We start from the raw sequence: 22,616 nt of genomic DNA, 5'->3' as shown, positions 1-22,616 counted from the left end.
TGGGAAGTCACTGGATGCACAGTGATGTCTGATGGTTGGACAGATAGGAAGGGTAGGACCCTTCTAAATTTCTTGGTACATTGTCCTAAAGGTACCATGTTTATTAATCGTTGGATGCATCAGAACATATCAAAGATGCAGCAACGATATGTGAGTTGTTAGATGGGTTCATTCAGGAGATTGGTGTGCAGAATGTGGTGCAAGTCGTAACAGACAATGCAGCTAATTATGTGTCTGCCGGCAGAATGCTTATGGAGAGGCATCCCACATTGTTCTGGACTCCATGTGCAGCGCATTGTCTTGATTTGTTGCTTGAGGATATGGGGAAACTCTCCTTCATCAAGGAGGCAGTTGATATGGCTAGGAGCATCCCCAAGTTTATTTATAACCATGCTTTTGTTCTTAGCCTTATGAGGAGGTTCACTAAAAACAAGGAGTTGCGGCGTCCTACCATCACACGTTTTGCCACAACCTTTATTACTCTTCAGTCTTTGCTTCGATGTCAGTTCGAGTTGAAGCAAATGTTTGTGTCTGATGATTGGCGTGCTTGTAGATACAGCAGGAGACCTGATGGGAGAGCCATTGAAAAAATGGTGTACTCTGAGACATTTTGGCGTGGAGTACAAGAAGCATGTGCAGTTAGCGAACCTATAGTAAAGGTTCTTAGATTGGTGGATGGAGAGAAGCCTGCAATGCCTTATTTGTATGAGGGCATGGATAGGGCCAAGGAGGCCATTCGTTCCTATTATGCAGACAAGGGTTCTGCTGGCCTTAATAGGCAGATGATGTTATGGGATGTGATCGATAGTCGGTGGACAGGGATGCTTCATCGACCCATTCATGCAGCAGCACTCTTCCTCAACCCTGCATTTGCATACAAATGCAATTTTCGTTTTGATGGCGAGGTGATGGAAGGGCTCCATTCCTGTATTGAGAGGATGGTACCTGATTCTGAGCTTCGTCGCAAAATCAGCCGCGAGATACATAATTATCAGGATTGTGTTGGCCTATTTGGCTTTGATGATGCCATTAAGGAAAGGGCCCTCTTCATGCCACGTAAGTGACAAGTCATCACTCATTAGAAATAAGAAATTTGAATTTAATTATGTTTTAACTTTTAAGTTTTTGAATTTTTTATTTCATTATTTTGTTGTAGATCTTTGGTGGCGAAGCTATGGTGCAAGGGTACCAAATTTGCAAAATTTGGCTATACGAATCTTGAGTCAAACATGTAGCTCTTCAGGGTGTGAGCGCAATTGGAGTGTATTTGAGAAAATACACGCCAAAAAGCGCAACAGGTATAACTTTGAACTCAAGCCTTCAGTTGAGCAATTACACTTATTGTAATTTTTAATTTTTAATTTATGACCTTCAAGTGTCAAGAGTCAAGAGTCAAGACTCATTACTTTTTTTGACACTCTTACAGGTTGGAGTTCGCACGCCTCAACGATTTGGTGTATGTGCATTACAACATCCGACTTCGAGTGAGGCAAATAGAATCACCAGTGGATCCAGATGCCATTTCCTTAGACAATATTGATGTATTGTCTCCGTGGAGGGTGGAGTCTCAGGAGCCCATATTGGAGGAGTCACCTTCATGGTTGGAGGAGCCAGTGGCAGATGATCCATTAGAGCAGGGGCAGCAAGAGGAGGACTCGGAGTCAGAGGAGCAGCAGCACTTAGAGGAGGAGCAGGAGGAGCTGGAGGAGGACACTGCGGGAGCATCAGCATCAACACCATCTGCTATAGATATAGGAGAGCATAGCTCCATGCCTAGCACTCATTATTTGACATTAGGTGCAGAGGCAGTGTCAGGGCCTTCTACTACTAGGGGCAGGCCTGACAAACAGCCCATCATGTTTTCCCGTAAAAGGGGGAGAGGGCAGTAGATAGATAGCTGCTAGTTTTATTTGTTATGCTACATGTAACTCATGATGATGAGATACTTTTATTATTATATGTGATGTTATTTTGTATTGGTTCTCCACATTTGAGTCCTTGAATGGACAATTATCAAGGATTAGCACGATTTGGTATCGCCTTTGATATATCATTTCTATTTGACATCATATATATCAGTGTTTTCTTCATATTTATGTGCCAATGTGTTTAAACTTTATTTCATGTTGTTATTGCTTTATATGTTTAAAAATCTGAAAAAAATGAATATATTATGCATTTTTTATGCTTGCTTTTGTTGTTTAAATTCTGAACATGAAGATGTTGCTTTAAAAATTAAAATAGTTTCTTGAGTGTTTGCTGGGCACTGTATAGTTATACTCATTTAATGCCAATTTTTTGTTTTTTTTGTGCCCTAGGTTTGAATTAGTTCACTACAAATGTCAAATATGCCAAAAGCCTTGGACCCATTTTGGGAGTATGGGGAGGCTGTTGGTGGGGCAAATCAGGCATATATATCATGCAACTTGTGTGGGACCAAGATGTCAGGAGGGATTACACGATTGAAATACCATCTGGCTAAACTCTCTGCATATGATGCAGCAGATGTGATGCCTTGTATGGTTTCTAGTGCAGAGGTTATACAAAAAGCTCGTGAAGCAATTGCTGAACAAGACAGAAAGAAAGCTGCTAGGGAGAGGCCAATGGTCTCAGATAGATAGCTGCTAGTTTTATTTGTTTTGCAACTTTTGCTACATATAAGTTTATAACTCATGATGATGAAATACTTTTAAACTTTTATATATGTGATGTTGTTTTGTTTGAGTCCTTGATTGGACAATTATCACTATCAGGGATCAGCAGGATATGTGATGTTATTTTAATTTTTGTTTGAGTCCTTGATTGGACAATTATCAATTTATCACTATCAGGGATCAGCAGGATTTGGTATCGCCTTTGAAGTTTGATGTATCATTTCTATTTGACATCATATATATCAGTGTTTTCTTCATATTTATGTGCCAATGTGTTTAGTTCATGTTGTTATTGCTTTATATGTTTAGAAATCTGAAAAAAATGAATATATTATGCATTTTTTATGCTTGCCGATATTTTCGCCGATATTTCCGATAAGATATTTTCCGGACCCTCGCTGATATTTTCCCGATACCGATATTATCAACACTGATTAAAAGCAAAAGCTTACATATAGTCTTAAAAACAGGCAATAATCTATATTCCCCCTTAATTTATTTTAGAAGCCAAACAAACTCCAAAATCAAAAGAAATGGAACCAAAGAACACGAGGTGGAGAAACAATACTGCATAACAAAGCATGAAAAGAAAATGGAGTCTTTCCAATCATCGTCATCTTGAATTTTCATGAATATATCTGTTAGTTTTCTATATATGTTAGGTTCAGTTCTATATCATAGGTTGCTAAAGTTATGGAAAATGGGTCCTCCACGAACACTGCTATGCCAATTTGAATTTCTTGATTCACCAGGAGCTCTTTACATTTGCATTGGATATGTTTGTAAGATCAGAGGAGATATAATAGGAGCAGATGCTGTCAAATTAAAATATTTATTGATGTCCACTGATAATGACTAATGGTTAATGGGAATGTAAAAGGAAATGCATAAATAGCCAAAGAAAAAGAGATTGAGATTCTAATACTCTTGAAAGAAAAGATTGGAACCTAGGAAGATCAAAGTGATCATGGTAGCTGGGTTAAGCCAGTAGTATGCAGTCTTGACATCCAAGTTCAAGAATATTCATCAAATCAGATAAAAATAAGTGAAAAAGAAGATAACAGAAAAGTGGTAATAGAAAAGGCAACTCCTGAGACATCAATAGAAAATTTATTAAGAAAAGGCTAAAACAAGGACAGGCAAAGGGAGATCCTAAAGTATTATTGGTCAAAGTCCAGCCTTAATGCTCCTAGACTATTTTGATATTAATATTTTGGTATTGAAAATCCAATTCTTCAATAAAGATTTATCACAGCCTATGTTGCTATTGATCAAAAATAAAATAAAAATTAAGAGAAGGATATATGAACTTACAGGAATAACATGGCTCGTGGTAAAGCCTGCACATACAACTAGACCATCACTATCACAATTTCCCAATTGCTGATTGTATTTATAGCTGAATGCAGCATCGACTCCAAAAGCTACAAGAGTCCGCATTTTCAATACAATCATGACACATGTTAATAAGCATGATAGGTTTCATATCTTATTGACCTATGAAACCTAAGTTACAAACTTACTAGTTCTATCCACCAACACAATCAGATCATGAAATCACTTGAATTTAAATATAACCCTTGCATGACCCAGACCCCTCACCCCTTAACCGAATTTGCACACCAAGTACAACGGATACAGTAACAGTATATCAGATGCAAAGTTCTAATCTATACATCTTCACTTAAAAATAGGATATTACCTAAATAAGGTATACCATATGTCTCAAAAAGAAGCTCTGCCATCTTGCTACGAGACTGGAGTGGATTATAAGGGCACTCGGTCATTAAAATGGGATGCTCCACCTGTGCCGTCCTCAATTTGAAGGAAACAGTGGCAACTCATTAGCATATCAATCAGTATGACAGAATAATTAATTATACAATTACGAGACTGGAGTGGATTATAGGGGCACTCAGTCATTAAAATGGGATGCTCCACCTGTGCTGTCCTCAATTTGAAGGAAACAGTGGCAACTCATTAGCATATCAATCAGTATGACAGAATAATTAATTATATATCTTTCGAAAAACATTGAATCAAATATCACATTCACATTACATATTTCACAGCAGCTAGAAAAATGTTTGACTTATCCAAAGAACAAAAACTCACCTGTTTGCCTTTCAACTTGTATTTTGAAAGCCCAATACAAGCCTTTTCAAACTCATGTTCATCCTAGTATATACTAAGTCTAATACTTTGCTGCTTTAGCCAATAGGACCTCTGTTTGGTGGTGTGGTTGATGATATATTAGGTCGTCCACAAGGAGTCTAATCTTCTGGCATGTCAAAAGGGGAAAAAACAGGTGGAAATCCCAGGTGAATTTAGCATATAATAGATCCCTTGTGGCTTCAACAAATCCTTTCAAAGGTTGGATTTTGGTAGCAACATCCAAGCACACTTTGGTGCAATAATCAGACTGTTATTCAGCTCCCCAAAGGCATAATTCAACATTAGTGCAACAAACACATCAAGAGACACGTGTACTTCATCAAAAAGCTTCTTCAAGATCGCATTCTCAAAATGTTTTATTGCCCTACAAATGATCAAGTTACAGACATTTTCACAGAGTCTCTGACTTCGATCCATGTTAGGATTCCAAGAAGTTGTCATTAATGGGGGACAAGCTGTAATGCCTCCCTCCTCCTATTGTGTCACTTTTATAAATCTCACAATCTTATCCCGAGTTGTTCTTAAGAGAGGGGGGTGTTAGGATACTTAGACACTTAGGAGTTACTTAATATCAACTTAGTCTAATGTGTCTTTAGGTAAAGTGGGTTTCTTTAGTGTGCATTGTAATTACCTAATACAATGATCGTTATTATGTTCTAGACAAAGTGATCCAACGATTCATCTTCTCCTCAATACTAGTGCCTATATTGATCCATGGCTTAACATTCGATTCATCCATGATCTCTATTTAAAGAGCCTAGAGGATCATTTGCTAATTGATTGTGAGAAACTCATATATAGATTATTTTCTTTTTACATCAATATATTACCTCAAGTGGCCATGTTGGATGAGGTTGTGGGCTACTTCCCTTTGACAAACCATATAATACATTGGTTTATTGATATTTAATCTGTTTATGTGAGCAATTACCTTAAAGTGTTTGACTTGTGTGGATATACCTTGTTTATTGATCAGATGCAACTACTTTAAAACCATCATTTATGTCCTTGATAACCCATCAATCTGTCGGAATTTTGGGTAGCTCGAAAGGTATTTCCAAGGAAACCCACCAAAAGTTGTTAATTGGGAAATTTACCCAAAAGATGGGGTTTAGGATCTAAAGTGTGGGTTTAGGACCAAAAGAGAAATAATTATTTATTCTAAGGGTCAAGAGGCTAAAACCCTAGATCTAGAGGTTTCCTAAGTGACCCAGGGAAAAGGATAAATAGAGGAGACCTAAGGTGAGGTCTCACATATTTGTGTGCAAGAGAGATGTGAGCTCTCTTGTGCTAAGAGTGCTCTAGGAGGGCCGAAATTTGTTGGAGTCTGAGATACTCCTGTTTTAAGAAGGCCGAGTCAAGGGAGCAAGGGTACCAAGGGATGAAGAGCAAGGCGGAGGGATTTAAGGCCTGGTCTAAGACCAACGTGGAAGTTTGTCCCATGTTCCTGTTGTGTTTGAAGCAGTGTTTTACGAAACAGTCGAGTCGAAACTGAAACGGCCGAGCCAGATCGAGCCAGTGCCTGGCCGGGTCGGGTCAGTGGCCGAAACGGTTCGGTTGGCCGGGTTGTTACTGAGCCGACCGAGCCGGTGACCGCCTCAGTCGGCTCGGTAACAACCCGGTCGACTCGGCTGAGCCCGAGCTAACTCGATCGGCCGGGTGAAAAGCGGCCTGCGGATTTTTTGGGGGGACAAAAGGACCCCACAACAAATTCTAATTTGGCTTAGGGTTGTTTTGAGGTCCATTTACCTCTCCCAAACCCTATAAAAGCTACCCAACCCCTCTCATTTCCTCACAGTTGTCTCATTGCATTTGTGTGAGAATTTGTGAGGAGTTTGTAAAGAGTTGTGGAGTTTTTTTTTTTGAATCAACAGTGAGGAGTCTTGGGCAAGCACTGGAGCAGCAGTGAGGAGCTTCTTGGGCAGCCATTGGAGTAGCAACGAGGAGTTGATTTGTTAGAGCAGCATTGAGGAGGCAGTTTGTGCCTAGAGGTATTTTTTTTCACTTCTAAAATTTGTTTTTGCTTATTTATTTTTTTGTACAAATCTGGAAATTGAAAAGAGTGTTTTTTGTAAGAGAAATGAACATTGAAGCAATGCTATTTTTTTTGTTTTCATTTTCAGATCTTTTTCCTTTCATTTCCAAGTCCAAAAATGGCTCCTAGAGTGAAAGTTGTTGCTTGGGCATATGCTGAAATGGTTGATAATCAAATGCATTGCCAATTTTGCTATAGAAAAATTAAGGAGGGCCCTGGGGGCATTCATAGGCTGAAATAACACTTGGAGGTATTAGAGGCCAAATTACTCCATGTGAATCACCACAAATTGAGGACATTAGGAAAGAGTTGTTAAATAGCTTTGAGAAGTTTCAGGAAGAAAAAACTAGGCAAAAAGAAATAGAAGCTGAAATTGGGAGGAAGAGGAGTATACAACAAATGATGGCTACCAACCCCCATTTTGATATTGAGGGCTCTTCTTCTATCCCTTGCACTGATGCATCCAACCCCTTCTGCTATGTTCCTCACTCTTTGGATTCCATGCAAGAAAAAAAAAGGGTAACGATAAAATGAAAAAGAAGGGTGATATGAATATCAAAAGTTATTTCACTGTCACACCCTCCTCTCCATCAGATACACATGGTCCTCAAGCTAGTAGAACTTTGTAGCCTACTTTAGATGACCATTGGAAGAAAGAATTGAGGGAGACAGTTTGTGATTACATATCTAGATGGTGGTATGATGTTGATAACCCCTTCAATGCTTCCCGTTCAACATATTATGAGCCTATGTTTGATGCCATATTTGTTGTTGGAAAGGGCTTCAAAGGCCCTATTATGCATGAGTTAAGGGGGCATCGTTTACAGAAAGAAATTTCCTCCATTAATGAGTATTTGAAAGATTTCAAAAACTCATGGACAAAAATAGGATGTACCATCATGTCAGATGGATGGACTGATCAAAGGAATCATACCATCGTAAACTTTCTTATCTTTTGCCCACAGGGAACCATGTTTCTAAAATCAGTTGATGCATCTGATAGGGTGAAAGATGGACAATTGTTGTTTCAGCTATTGGATGAGCTTGTTGAGGAGGTGGGGGTGGCCAATGTTGTTCAAGTCATCACAGATAATGCCTCTAACTATGTTCTTATTGGTAAACTGTTAGAGGAAAAACGCAAAACCATCTTTTGGACCCCATGTGTTGCACATTGCATAGACCTCATGCTTGAGGATATTGGCAAATTAGATTGGGTCAAGAACACTGTACATCATGCCAAAAGCATAACAAAATTTATCTACACTCATTCATGGATTTTGAGTCTGATGAGGACACACACAAGGAGCAGAGATATTATTAGGCCTGCCATCACTAGATTTGCAACTCATTTTTCGACATTGCAATCTATGCTTTCCCAACATAGAAACTTGCAAAAGATGTTTTCCACTGATGATTGGAATCAAAGCCAGTGGTCTAACAAACAGGAAGGCAAAGATTTGAAAAAGAAAGTTAATGAAATATTTTGGAAAAAGGCAGCAGAGATTGTGAAGGTTGCTGAGCCACTGGTTAAGACGTTGTGGTTGGTGGATGGGGAAAGATTGGCTATGGGCTTCATTTATGAGGCTATGGATCAAGCAAAGGAGCAAATAAAGAGGGCATACATGTTGATTTGGGGTAGCATCGGATGTGCTCTAGCCATGAAAATTGGTGGAGAGGCTAAAGCACATGAGATCGCCAAGACCCAGAAATGGTTTGGACAGATTGTACCCAATTTGGGAGATATTAAAATAATTAATATTTTTAATGCAGTTCCTAAGACTAAACTTAGGAAAAATAAAATATTAATGGGTATTAATATAAAACTGGGTTAGAAGGTTCCAAAAGTCATGGATCAAGCCAAATCTAATCTTAGCCATTGATTAGAGATTTAATCTGGGTCGTTGAAGGGCCAATGAGAAAAGTATAAGAAGAGGTTTGAGGGTCAATTGGAGAACATACCAGAGTGATCAGTCATTCATTTTACCAGAGCAGGGTTGCTAGGCAAAAATGAATCAGTGATCAGCAGCGAGGGGCAGTGAGTATTAGACATAGAAGCAGAGACAGTATTGAGAGACCAGCGCAAAAGCAGGGAGAGTGAGAGCAGCAGCCATTTCAAGCCACGCAGAGCCCAGCAAAGACAGCACAGAGGCTAAAGGGACTGCGTCATCCACGCAGAGGCTGTTGGAGTGATGTAGAGGGTTCCAGAGGCTATGCAGTGCCTCAGAGGGCTGACGCAAAGGGTCCTGGGGCTAACGCAGGTCAGCAAGAGGCTGACACAGAGGCCATAAGGGCCAACGCTAAGCTTCAAAGTTGTCGGAGAGGGTTTCGTGGGACAGGTTTTCTGAATACCTGTCTCCAAATATAGAGGTTTGTTGCTGTGTATTTTTCTGTCAGTGAGCCAGTTAGGCACCCAGTTGTACTCAAGGAAATACTGCATAATAATAAACCCTCAAAATAGTTGCACCAGTTTTCCCGCATTGGGTTTTTCCGGGGACATTTGTCCAAAAATAACGGTGACACTTGTTGCTTGTTTTCTTTCAGTTGATGATCTATAGATGTTGTGACTGTATTGTGTTTATTTCGATATTTAAATGTTTTAAATAACTTGTTCAAAATTTACAAGTAGAAGAAATAAACCAGCGAAATACAGATTAATTTTCTAACGGATAGACTTAGAAAATTCAACATGGTATCGGAGCATGGTTGCAGATCACAAGAGAGCTGAAGGCATCAACTAAGCAGAGCATTTGCAGTAGAGTCAGTTGTCTCGAGTGACAGTAGTTGATCCTTGAAGAAGCAACAGAGGAAGGGATAACGCAGAGGGACTGCATCATCAATCCGGGTGAGAGAGAGGCCAACTCAGAGGCTGAGGAGGGCAGAGAGAGGCTAACACAGAGGCACGCAGAGACCAGGAGGGTTGACGCAGTGGCTGAGGAAGTTATTTTTGCTGTAGTCGGGATTGCGCAGAGCCTAAAGGCTCAGTCCTTCAGTTGTTGGGGAGAAGGAAGTTGTGGGCAGTTTGTGGGAGCGAAGCTGGTGGGGTATTGTGGTCAGAACAGTACCTAACAGGGCAAGACCAAGGTAGAGGAAGTTGCTGCCGAGGCGGATTCCTAGCCAAGGAATCTAGATCAGTGTTGCAGTTGCACAAATGATTGGAGAGGGGCGACTTGACGATTGGCAGAAGGATTTCCAAAAGGGAAATCGAGACTCAGAGGAGTCCAGAAGAGAACTTCCAGACAGGAAGTAGAGAGACCCAGAGGAGTCGAACCGAGAACTTCCAGACGGGAAGTAGAGAGACTCAGCAGGAGTCGAACCAAGAACTTCCAGGCGGGAAGTAGAGAGACTCAGAGGAGTCAACAGAAAAGAGCAGAGAGATGGTCGTGAATGGGATGAGAGATCAGGACATGTTGGACGGAGCGTCCAACTTTGTGGTCTGGAAGGCCATGATCTTGTCCATTCTAGACAGACATCGTATCAAGGGCTTCGCCTTGAGAGTAATGGCTATCCCAATTGACCCGGTAGCTAATGAAAGGTACGAGGAGGCGATGGCTAAGGCAAAGTACATCATCCTTGATGGGGTCAAGAATCATGTGGTCCAACATATTTGCCGAGAAGGAAACGGCAAAGGAGATGTGGGATACTTTGAAGACATTGTACCAGCATACTTTCATGCAGAGGAAGATGCTCCTAGAGAATCAGCTAAGGTCATACGAGATGCAGAAGGGAGAGCAAATAGATCTCTTCCTGGTCGGTTGAAGGAGATCTGTGACTAACTGACTTCCATAGGGGCCACGTCGGATTAGGAGTTGATGGGGAGGACCGCACTTAATGCAGTCTCCGAGGAGTGGGAGACATTTGTCCAGAGCATATTGGGCATGGCGAGTCTTCTAGATTGGGAAGAACTATGGGTAGCTCTTTGTCAAGAAGAGATCAGACGGCTGACCAAGACGGGAAGTAGCAGCAAAGGGGTCAGGATCACGAAGGAAGAGGAAGAGGATGCGGCTCTGGCATCTGTGAGAAAGCAGGAGAAGAGGAAGAAAAAGGACCTCTCCAAGGTCAAGTGCTTCCATTGTGGGGAACTAGGTCACTATGTGAACCAGTGTCCAAGGAAGAAGAGTAAGGGAGAGGCTTCTAACTCTAAGGCAATGCCGTCAAAGCCAGAGAAAGAAGTCGAGGAGGATGACGATTGTGCCATGAGTGCTCATGTGCCACTTAAGAAGAAATAGGGAGACATCGGGCTGTAGTCAGGAGGACTACAGGCGGTGAAGGGCAGGATCCTTGAGCTACCCAACCTCTTGGATTATACCTTGCTACGGGAGCCCCAAAGAGGAGTAGCAGGACTGGCAGATGTCGGTAGAAACGGATGCGGATGAAGCGACGGAGAGTGATACAGTGCAGGAGTCCCCGGGCAGCGCGAGGCTAGTGGGATGCAACAGTGCGAGAGGCACGGAGAGTGTTGCACCAGTGCAGGATGGCACAGAGAGGAGTGCAACGGTGTGAGATGCAGGGAGTTGTTGCAGCAGCGCAGAGGTCAGTAGAGGGAGCACTTGTCAACGGCAGAGGGAGACTCAGCATCGAGAGTGTTTCTAGCCTAACAGGGATGTCAGAAGTTGGGTGCATCAGTTACTTACTTCTCAGTAACTGAGTTGCAGTATAGTAGCAGTATGCAGTAGCACGATGCAGCATGATGAGAGGGGGTTGTAGTGCAGATGCAGTGTTGGGAGGATGGACCAGCAGCAGCACGGATGCAGAGGGAGTTGTCGTACAGATGCAACAGTGGCAGTGGCAAGGCCATGGGCAGCAGTACAGGATGCAGCAGTGCAGAGGATGTTGGGCGGGGAGGCCTAGCATCAACACAGGTACCGATGTCGGATAACCAAAGTGATGCTCAGTGAGTATTACTAGAGCACAGTCCTCGCTAAGAGGGAGTGTTGATTTGAGGTAGCATTGGATGTACTCTAGCCATGAAAATTGGTGGAGACGCTAAAGCACATGGTATCTCCAAGACCCAGAAATGGTTTGCAAAGATTGTACCCGATTTGGGAGATATTAAAGTAATTAATATTTTTAATGGAGTTCCTAAGTCTAAACTAAGGAAAAATAAAATATTAATGGGTATTAATATAAAACTGGGTTATAAGGTTCCAAAAGTCATGAATCAAGCCAAATCTAATCTTAGTCGTTGATTAGAGATTTAATTTTGGTCGTTAAAGGACCAACGAGAAAAGTATAAGAAGAGGCTTGAGGGTCAGTTGGAGAACACACCAGAGTGATCAGTCATTCATTTTGTTAGAGCGGGGTTGCTAAGAAAAAGTGAATCAGTGATCAGCAACAAGGGGCAGTGAGTACTGGACAGAGAGGCAGAGATAGTACTGAGAGACCAGTGTAGAAGCAGGGAGAGCGAGAGCAACAACTAGTTCAGGCCACGCAGAGCCCAGCAAAGACAGCGCAGAGGCCAGAGGGACTACGTCATCCACGCAAAGCTTGTTGGAGTGACACAGAGGGTTCCAGAGGTTGCGCAATGCATCAGAGGGCTGACGCAGAGGGTCCCGGGGCTAACGAAAGTCAGCAGGAAGCTGATGCAGAGGCCAGAAGGGCCAGTGCTGAGCTTCAAAGTCGCTGGGGAGGGTTTCGTGGGACAGGTTTTCTGAATACATGTCTCCGAATATAGAGGTATTTTTGCCATGTATTTTTCTCTGTCGGGTGAGCCAGCTAGGCACCCAATTGTACTCAAGGAAATACTGCATAATAATAAACCCTTAGAATATTTGCACCGGTTTTCCGGCATTGGGTTTTTCCGGGGACATTTGACCAAAAATAATGGTGTCAATTGTGTGCTTGTTTTCTTTAAGTTGATGATCTGTAGATGTTGTGAATGTATTGTGTTTATTTCAATATTTAAATGTTTTAAATAACTTGTTCGGAATTTACAAGTAGAAGAAATAAACTAGCAGAATACAGATTAATTTTCTAATGGATAAACTTAGAAAATTCAACAATATAAGGATAGAGTGGCTAAGTATGGGCCCATTTGGGCAATCATTGATGAAAGATGCAACAATCAACTCCATCGCCCTATACATGCAGTTGGGTATTTTTTGAACCCACAGTATCATTATAAAGCTCTCGAGGCAAGAGCTTTGGGTGGGGAAGTTAGAGATGGATTGATTGACTGCATTGATTGCATGATCCCATTGGAGAGTGATCAACTGGAGATACACCGACAAGTCACAACTTTCAGCGAAGCCACAGGTACCTTTGGCAAGAACCTAGCAAAGATTGCAAGGGAGGCAGATGAGCCGGGTAAACAAAAATTTCAATTTTCAAATTCTTATTTTGTTAAATTGTTTATAATTTGAAAGTTGGATATAATTTGTTGAGCTAACTCATTACACTACTATATTTTTTGCAACACAATGGTGGGAGGCTTTTGGTAGCCATTGTCCTCAATTGCAGAAGTTTACAATTCGTATTTTGAGTCAAACTTGCAGTGCTACTGGGTGTGAGCACAATTGGTCTGTCTTTGAGAGGATTCACACAAAGAAAAGAAACCGTTTGGATCGAAAACGGTTAAATGATCTAGTCTATGTCCAAGACAACCTCCGGCTCAGACGCAACCAATTGCTAAACAAAAGAGCTGATTCTGATCCCATTGTGTTGGAAGATATTGATTCAACATCAAATTGGGTAGTGGAGAGTCATCCAGCAGAGTTTGATTCTAATGAGGAATTTGATTTGGATTTACAGACAGAGGCGTCACTCGAACAAAATGTTCAGTTGAATGCAAATCCACTTGTACCAGCGTCAGGCCTAGCCCCAAGTCCTCCAGTTGCAGGGGCTTCCTCTACTCAGCCACGACGGACACGCATATCTTGTCTATCTTAGCGTGCAGCTGTTGCACAGCCTGCTAGTGCTACCACTTCTATAGTTGCAGTTGGAGATGAGGAGGAGGAGGAGGAGCCATGGATTTCCCTGTCCGACTCTGATTCAGAGTCTGAGCAAGATGATCTTGGCTCCTCTAACAATATCCAGTAGTATTGGTGACTAGTGATGCTTCACAGTTTACTTTTGTTGTAGAGGCCATTTCTAGCCTCCTTGGATATGTGTTTTTGTTTTGATCTCTATATCATCATTCATGTATGTATTGGACAATGCACTGGGTGCCATTTTGATATAATGGATTATGGATATATTCATGAGCCTACTTTGATCATATGTTCTCTTCTCTTTATATTCTAAAGCTTTTTCTTTGGAAACATGAATGAAAATCTTTAACTTTATGTTTTTTTATAAGAAAAATAAATATTTAATGTATTTTTTACAGCGACCGAATCATTGAAATCAAATTGACCAAGTCGAAGTCAGAGTCGAAGTCGACCCTCGGTCATTTCCGAACCTAAGTCAGGGTTTTAAAACATTGGTTTGAAGAAGCCATTATGAACAAAAGTATGAGGAAGGGTTGACGACAAAGCTAAAACACATTGCAACTCATCCATTTGTGAATAGGAGTCACAGACCTAAGGGAGAGTCGAGTTGGAGCATTTTTGTGTTAGAAGAATCTATAGAAGACAGTCGCATTCATCTCCGTCTATTTATTGGGCAAACCGAGCCATATTAGGGCCATGTTGATTTTTCTAGGGCACAGCTAGAATTAAATTCCTTCCACAGATAACTACTTCCAGTGATTTTAGTTAGCATTAATTTCACATATTGTTATAATTAAGTAGTTATACAGAATAAAATTCAACCATTAAAACATGAAAGAGCAGTAAAATAATCATGAGACAATGAGACAAGAGACACGTAAATTAGGCTCACAACCAGGGCAAAACCCACAAGGGGAAAAACCCAGAAGATGCTTTCCTTGTGAGAGAGAGAGAGTTACAGATTCGTCAATACATCAAAATTATAATATCAAGATAATAGCCAAACTAGAAACCATGACCATGATCAAGTGCCATGACAAAAAAAAACACAACCTCGTGAAATTTCAAACCTCCCTAAAATTTCGGCCTCCACCTAAAATTTTGGCCCTCATGTAATTTCGTTGGATCAGGATGCATGAGACAAAAATCGATGTGTCCAAATGAGGAGAAATGATCTCCTTTATATAGCCTTCAAGTAGGGGTTCAATGGGTGCCTCTTAGGGGCCCATCCAATGTAAAACATCATGAAGCTAACTTGAAATAAATTTGGAGGAAAATTTTAAAAATTCAAATTTCTAATTCCTTTTTCAATATGAAAATATCAACCATGGCTACCATATTTTCCAAGACTCCCTCTTAGCCAGGGAGGTATTTTTCATTTTTCTCTCTCAAGGTCAATCTTCCTGACCAATCATAGCTCTCACAACTCATGACCTAAGGAAGAGACACAAATACAAATCTCTAACTCTGTCAAGATCAATCTCCCCAACCAATCATAGGTTTCACAGTTCCACAACCTAAGGGAGAGGTCATCAATCTCATCACAAGGAAAGATACATAGCATCCAACTCATCTCAATACATCTCCCTGACCACAAGGTCTCACAATGCACAACCTAAGGGAGGAATTTTCAAGTCAATGCATCTCTCGGAGCACAAGATCTCACAACACATAGCCTATAAGAGGAATCATCAAATCAATACATCTCATGGACCACAAGGTCTCATAACACATAGCCTACAGGAGGAATCGTCAAATCAATACATCTCTCGGAACCACCAGGTCTTACAACACACAGCCTATAGGAGGAATCATCAAATCAATACATCTCCCAGACCACAAGGTCTCACAACAGACAACCTACAGGAGGAATCACCAAATCAATACATCTCCTGAACCACAAGATCTCTTAGCACACAGCCTGCAGGAGTAATCATCAATAAATCTCTTGAACCACAAGGTCTCACAGCACACAGCCTACGAGAGTCACAATCTTCCCGACCAATCCATTGGTCTCACAGCCGCAACCTAAGGAATATTTAAGGATGTTATGTGATCAATGCTTCCTCTTCAAGGCGATTCTTATTCATTTCAGTTTCTTCACATAAACATCAGCAACCAACTCAACATTAGACATGTAGTCATGGCGGATCTCAATACTTCAGTAGACAACAAGAAGCAAACAATAATAGACTTCGGCAATGGCTTTTCACAGAAGTATTCATTGACAACCATATAAGTGAATATCAGTATCCATAGTTGAATCCAGCAAATAATAAATGGCTTCTCTCAGAAGCAGACACCAGTAGGCCATAATTGAATCCAGCAAATAATAAGTGGCTTCTGACATAAGCATGTATCAACAACTATAGTGGAATCCAGCAGACCATAATCGAATCCAACAACTAACAAGTGGTTTCTCACAAAAGCAGGCATCAACAACCATAGTAGAATCCCGCATACCATAATCGAATCCAACAGATAACAAGTGGCTTCTCACAAAAGCAGGCATCAACAACCATAGTAGAATCCAACAAATAACAATATACTTCAGCAAAAACAAACATCATTAGATAGATCAACGAGCCAATCAAAGAATCAACCAAGTCAATATTACAGTCATGTAGCTTCTTCAAATCATTCATCAGGGAGATATCACTAAAGCAATGTCGAACTTACTTAATTGGAAAACACATCAAGGTAAAAGCATATCATGATAGTCTTAAATATTTTTTGGAACAAATATTATCTTTAGAAGAGTAGAAAAAATGGATCACAAATATTTTGGGTTATGACTTTGAAATCATCTACAAAAAAGGGCAGCAAAATGTTGCAGATGCACTCTCAAGAAAGGATGAGGAAGTGGAAGCATTTCTCTATGCCATATCTATTATCCTACCTAATTGAATAACTAAATCAGGGGATGAATGGAAGTATGACGAAAAGGTGTGGACACTCATTGAAAAGTTGCAGCAAGATACCAGTACATCTAATATATTTTTCTGGAAGAATGATTCACCTATAGCCCATTGTGCCAAAGATATCACCAAGCTCATGCTTTTACAAAAGCAACTCCCTCTTACACAAAAGTCCTCTACATAGCCAAAAAATCGTGGGCTTATCTTTAGCATATCTAGATCAGCGTTGGTCTTAAAAAAAACTTCTAGCCAACTTCATTCTTCAATCAAGTTGATCTTGTCTGCTCCATCTGAGTATAGAGCATAACATTGTTCTTCCATCATTTCCAAAGATTGCCACACCTTGGCAGCCTTCATTATGTAACTGCAATCCTCACTGGGAGGCTATGGAAGAACAAGAACAACCAAGCAAGCCAAGAGACTCATAGCGAAATAATCAATAGAAACAATCAAGATAATACTTATCTTTTGAGAGCGTATCAATTTCCTCTTGATCTTAGTCTTCCAATTATCCTTGTTCAATTCATCAAGAGTTAATCTTGTCCACTTCATTATCCTCAAAGAGTCCACATCTACATCCTTAAAGAGTTCTCATCACTGTTAAAGAATTCGCATCATCAAGGAGTCCATCATCCACATCTTAAAGGAGTTCACATCAACATCAACTAAGAGTTCACACCCACATCAACAAAGTGTTCATATCATCAAGGAGTTCATCCTAAAGAAGTCCATATCATCAAGTCAACATCATCATCATCAATATCATCAACGAGTCCACGTCATCAACATCACATCATCAACGAGTCCACATCATCATCATCAACAAATCCTTATCATCGTCATTAATATCACCAACAAGTCCATGTCATCAACATCAACATTATCAATGAGTCCACATCATCATCATCAATATTATCAACGATTCCATATCATCATCCAGATCATCATCATCAAAGAGTAAGCATCAAGGAGTCCAGATCACCGTCAAGGAGTCCAGTCACATCTTCCACATAATCAATGAGTCATACATCATTGTCAACAAGGAGTACGTATCATCATCAACAAGGAATACACATCGTCAACATCATAGAGTGCAGACCATTCATCATTAAGGAGTCCACATCATCAGCAACAAGGAGTCGTATATCAATATCATTAAAAGAATCCACATCATCAAGGAGTTCATGTCATCAAGGAGTCCAAATTAACATCGACAAGGAGTTCACATCAAGGATTCCTTATCATCAAGGAGTCATTTTTATTATCAACAAGAATTATACACCAACATTAAGGTGTTAGGGTTTCTTCTATGAATCATACATAATGTTACATAAGCCTTTGATTTTCTTCTCCAAACCCTACCTAGGGTTCATGAACAATCTAATGCTAGTAATAATTAAAACAATAAATGAGATACAAGATACTTATCTTTTTCTGAATAAGATAGCTCCCTCTTGATATTTAATCATCTTGATTCCAACCTGCAAATCAACCTTAACATCAAGATGTCAGATCTTTAAACAATCAATTTATAAGCCCAAGATTTTCTCAACCTCCTTATATCGAGGTAGGTTTAACAACGATTGGCAAGGGTTTGTAATTTGAACAACTAGTGTTATAACTTCAACCTTTAATAACTCTCAAGGCTTGGACTAGGGTTTACAAACCCTATATGTTAAATATTAATCCCTGCATTTGCAATATCATTATTGACAATCCTAGGATTTTACAGCCCCTAGGGTTTTCTACACACCCATAAGTATTCTATGAGTCTGGATATAAGCCTTAGATGATACTAACAAATTCTCATAACCTTAATAATTATACTTCATCCTTGCATCAATATTCATGTTTCAAATAATTCAGTAGGACATTATCAAAATATTTAATAAAGTATCAGAATTGAATCAGAACTTTTAGAATTATCAGGACCTTTAGCAAAGTAAATTTTATCTCAGAAACGTCGGCTCAAATGCATATCAACCAACATCTCTAATATAAATATATATATATATATATATATATATATATATATATCATCAATTCCTTAATAGGTCTTAGACTTGGCAAGGTGACATGGGCAATATATTTGACGAGGTACTTGAATTTACATGCTTGAGGCTTCAGAGGATTTTCGTCATAGAGCTCCAAGCTTTCTTTTATTGACTTTAAACTTGAATTGAGCTTCGAGGTCATTGTCATCAAGGTTACTGACTTCATGTAACATTGTCACTTTCACACTGTACTAGAATTATTGTCATCCATCACATACTAGGATCATCGTCACACATAATACTAAAGATGTCAATGCCATATATCTTATTGTCATGAGAATGCCTTACCATACATTACTTCACTGATATATATCAAAGTTGTTCACATCAATACATAGAATAAAGTCACAAGCTTCTTCACTTAGTATAGAGATTATACTTACAGCCTTTTTCCGCATTATAGCTTCTCTACATCATAGAGATCATGGATCTTCGTACCACATAGCCTCCTTATCACAGATATTAAGATCTAACTTTGCATTACAAAGATTAGGGACTTCAGTTTGTTCGCATAAGAGATTTTCTTTCATCATGGAGATTAAGGTCATTGACGGAGGTTAGTCTTTTCGTATCACAAAGGTTGGATTTCTTCGTATCAATTGAGAATAGTCTTCTTGCATCTATACAAAGATTCGACTTCTCTAGTTCTCATCAATAGAGATTAAGGCTTCTCGCATTTACAGAGATCAAGGACTTAGCATCATTCCATAATGATTCACATGATTTTTGTATATCAATTTTTCAACTTCGCGGAGATTCTTGCCTCAGATTTTTAGTGTAACAGGTCTCAAATTAATCATAGAAGGTGTCATCTCATGAATGTCACAACTAGCACAACTACACGGAGATCTTGTCATTGGAAAGAATTCATGCCACAGAAATCTTCCTCGAATCTACAAGGCCATTATCCTCAGAGGTTCGGTCTTCAAATTTTAATCACTGATCCTTCCTCAAGACTTCGCATAGGTTCAAAATCTCGGACTATGTCCTTTCCACAGGGATAGAAATAGAATTACATCTTCCAAGGAGGCTTGGTTAGAGATTTTTGGATTCTTCTCAACCTCAGAATATATGATGCCACAGAGATATATAAATTGCATACCCCATAAGGGATGTTCTATGACATAGAGCTCACATAGAGAAGAAATACTTCATAAAGTAGGCTCGAATTCCATGGAGATGCTTGCAAAAAAATGGTACTACATACCTCAAAAGGTGTTCGGTTCTCAATCACAGTAGTCATTACAGGATCGGACCTTTGATTTCAAGTGCCATTGCAAACTCAGCCAATGCAGACTTGCCATAAATTCGTTTTTCCTTTCAACCTTCTCTTCAACCTGGACAAATCTCGATCTACCCAGCGCTGATCCCATGTTGGTTTTTCTAGGGCACAGCTAGAATTAAATTTCCTTCCACAGATAAATACTTCCAATGATTTAGTTAGCATTAATTTCACATATTATTATCATTAAGCAGTTATATAGAAGAAAATTCAACCATTAAAGCATGAAAGAGTAGTAAAATAATCATGAAACAATGAGACAAGAGACACATAAATTAGGCTCACAACAAGGGCAAAACCCACAAGGGGAAAAATCCAAAAAATGCTTTCCTTATGAGAGAGAGGGAGTTCCAGATTCATCAATACATCGAAATCATAATATCAAGATAATAACCAAACCAAAAACCAAGACCATGATCAAGTGCCATGACAAAAAAAACAAGCTCCTGAAACTTCGGCCCTCCTGTAATTTCAATGGATCAAAGATGCATGAGACAAAAATTGATGTGTCCAAATGAGGCGAAATGATCTGCTTTATATAGCCTTTAAATGGGGGTCGAATGGGTGCCTCTTAGGGGGCCAACCGACCTAAAACATCATGAAGCCGACTTGAAATAAATTTGGAGGCAAATTTAAAAAATTCAAATTTCCAATTCCTTTTTCTATATGAAAATACCAACCATAGCTACCATATTTTCCAACAGGCTGGACGAGGGTTGTTTTCTATCATAGAAGGAGAGTCGATGTCCCGAAGCATTGATTTTGTGCCTTGGCAAAGGGCCGCAACACTAAATCTTTATTACAAGAAGGTTGCATGCCTCAGAGTGACTAGTATAGGGACGATGGGCCTTAGTACCATGCACAGACAAATAAAAATTAAAAAATTAAAAAATAAGGGCTTTAGGACACCTCAAATTTTATTAAATGCAATAGAGAAAGATCTTGATAGAAGGCTTGGAACCTTGGACAAAGGAGGATGAAGTATGTGGAAGAGTATGAGAGACTGCTATTATGTGTTGGATACTTGCATAGGTATATTCATGAAGTTTGTTCACAAATGCAATTGTGAACAACAAGTTTTTGAAGGCTAATATATAGTGAATCTAATGGGAAAAATAGTTGTGAGTTGCTGAAGTATTTCGAGGGTTGTTATGCAGTGGTCTAAAGGACAAGATCCATTGTGAGGGGATGATATTTTAAGGGCTAATGTACATTGCATTTGAAGGAGCTAATACACTGTGAGCAACTGGTGGACCGAGCATTATTATATTTCTCTATGATCTAAGGAGGCAAAGGACCTGTCAGGTGTCAAGGAAAATGTGGACTAAAAGGGCTAAAGGAGAAGCCCTTCTCCAGCAAGTAACTTATGCATTGTTCTTGTCTATTTTTCTGGGCAGATTGTAGATCTGAAGTAGTAGATTGCAAGCCCTAATTTATATACTATGTATACTAGTTGTACTAGTGATCGAGGGCCACGATCCTTGGTATGAGAGCCCCACGATTCTTTTATTGATTGACTATTAAAATAATCAAGCTTTGGGCTCAAATATTTGTGTACTTACTCGATCTCACTGTTGAAGATTTTCGCTGTGCAAAGTGCTAGTAAGTTGGGGGTTTCTAATGTGTCTATGTGTGTGAATAACCTCAGACCAGATCAAGGGCCTAAGGGAAAATTCAACACAATCTAGCCAAAACTCCACCTTTTGTTGGTGAGAGTGATGCAATATATAGAGAGAAGATTAGGTCTTCTTCCTGGAACATGAAGAACTTCTCTAAACTTGACATCGTTAATAACAACATCACCACATCTTGAGACCAATAAGGATGAGTTACCAATAATAACTCGATCTTCATTGTGCTCCTATCAATGGTTGAAGAGGAATTGTTGGTATTTCATCAGATGCCTCATGGATTTAGAGTCGACAATCCATTCCTGTGAGAAGTAAAGAACCATGGCCAACTGTGCACTGTGAGAATCCATTATGCTCCATGACCTTTATGGGTTAAGAGAATGTTTAAGGGGGCTCTCATAATGATATATAGGCCTTGAACGAGAGTTAGAGGAACCTTATAAGAGGCATTGTCCTTGAAAAAGAGCAAACAAAAATAAATAATAAATAATCCCAACTTCTTCTAGACATCCACACCATATTTCAACTGAGAAAAGGTTTGTTGGTCCTAAAAAAGTGAATGTTTTCAAAAACAACAATATATTTTCGATCTACCCAACATACTTCATTGGACATAGAGGAGTGCCCACGATCTTTATTTAAAGAGCATGGAGGATCATTTGTTGATGATTGATTGTGAGAAACTCATATGTAGATAGTTTTCATTTTGCAACAATATATTGCCTCAAGTGGCCATTTTGGCTAGGGTTAAGGACTATTTCCCTCTAACTAACCATATAATACATTGGTCCACTGATATTTAATTTGTCTATGTGAGTAATTGCCTAAAGGTGTTTGACTTGTGTGGATATACCTTGTTTATTGAGCAAAAGCAACTACTTTAAAACCATCATTTATGTCCTTGATAACCCATCGATCTAGCCAAAATTCCACCTTTTTGT

General features: G+C 39.7%; 2 protein-coding genes across 2 annotated transcripts in view; one reads left to right on the top strand and one right to left on the bottom strand.

The window, feature by feature from the left end:
• The window catches only part of ARP5 (actin-related protein 5), a 142,270-nt gene that overhangs the window by 44,095 nt on the left and 75,559 nt on the right, over nt 1-22,616 (bottom strand). The window contains exons 6-7 of the mRNA XM_089439536.1: nt 4,357-4,459; nt 3,969-4,078 (exon numbers count right to left, since the gene is read on the bottom strand). Coding sequence (XP_089295662.1) covers nt 3,969-4,078; nt 4,357-4,459 — 213 coding nt within the window. The remainder of the gene's footprint in view (nt 1-3,968; nt 4,079-4,356; nt 4,460-22,616) is intronic.
• LOC149150982 (uncharacterized) lies at nt 122-2,039 on the top strand. Its single transcript, XM_089439880.1, has 3 exons — nt 122-1,056; nt 1,157-1,298; nt 1,427-2,039. Exons 1-3 carry the CDS (start codon nt 246-248, stop codon nt 1,887-1,889), a joined length of 1,416 nt encoding a protein of 471 aa, XP_089296006.1. The 5' UTR covers nt 122-245; the 3' UTR covers nt 1,890-2,039.

The sequence above is a fragment of the Pinus tabuliformis genome, chromosome 9, assembly GCF_031772625.1.
Source record: "Pinus tabuliformis cultivar Carrire ecotype Pingquan chromosome 9, CPIR1, whole genome shotgun sequence".
In the NCBI taxonomy this organism is placed as follows: Eukaryota; Viridiplantae; Streptophyta; class Pinopsida; order Pinales; family Pinaceae; genus Pinus; species Pinus tabuliformis.
Note: the sequence above shows the minus strand (reverse complement) of the source record. Positions and strands in the feature narration are given on the sequence as shown.

Coding starts and splice junctions, on each gene's coding strand:
- LOC149150982 (XM_089439880.1), top strand. CDS start 246: ATGCTTATGGAGAGGCATCCCACATTGTTCTGGACTCCATGTGCAGCG. Junction 1,057..1,156: donor AAGGGCCCTCTTCATGCCAC/GTAAGTGACAAG, acceptor ATTTTGTTGTAG/ATCTTTGGTGGCGAAGCTAT. Junction 1,299..1,426: donor CACGCCAAAAAGCGCAACAG/GTATAACTTTGA, acceptor ACACTCTTACAG/GTTGGAGTTCGCACGCCTCA.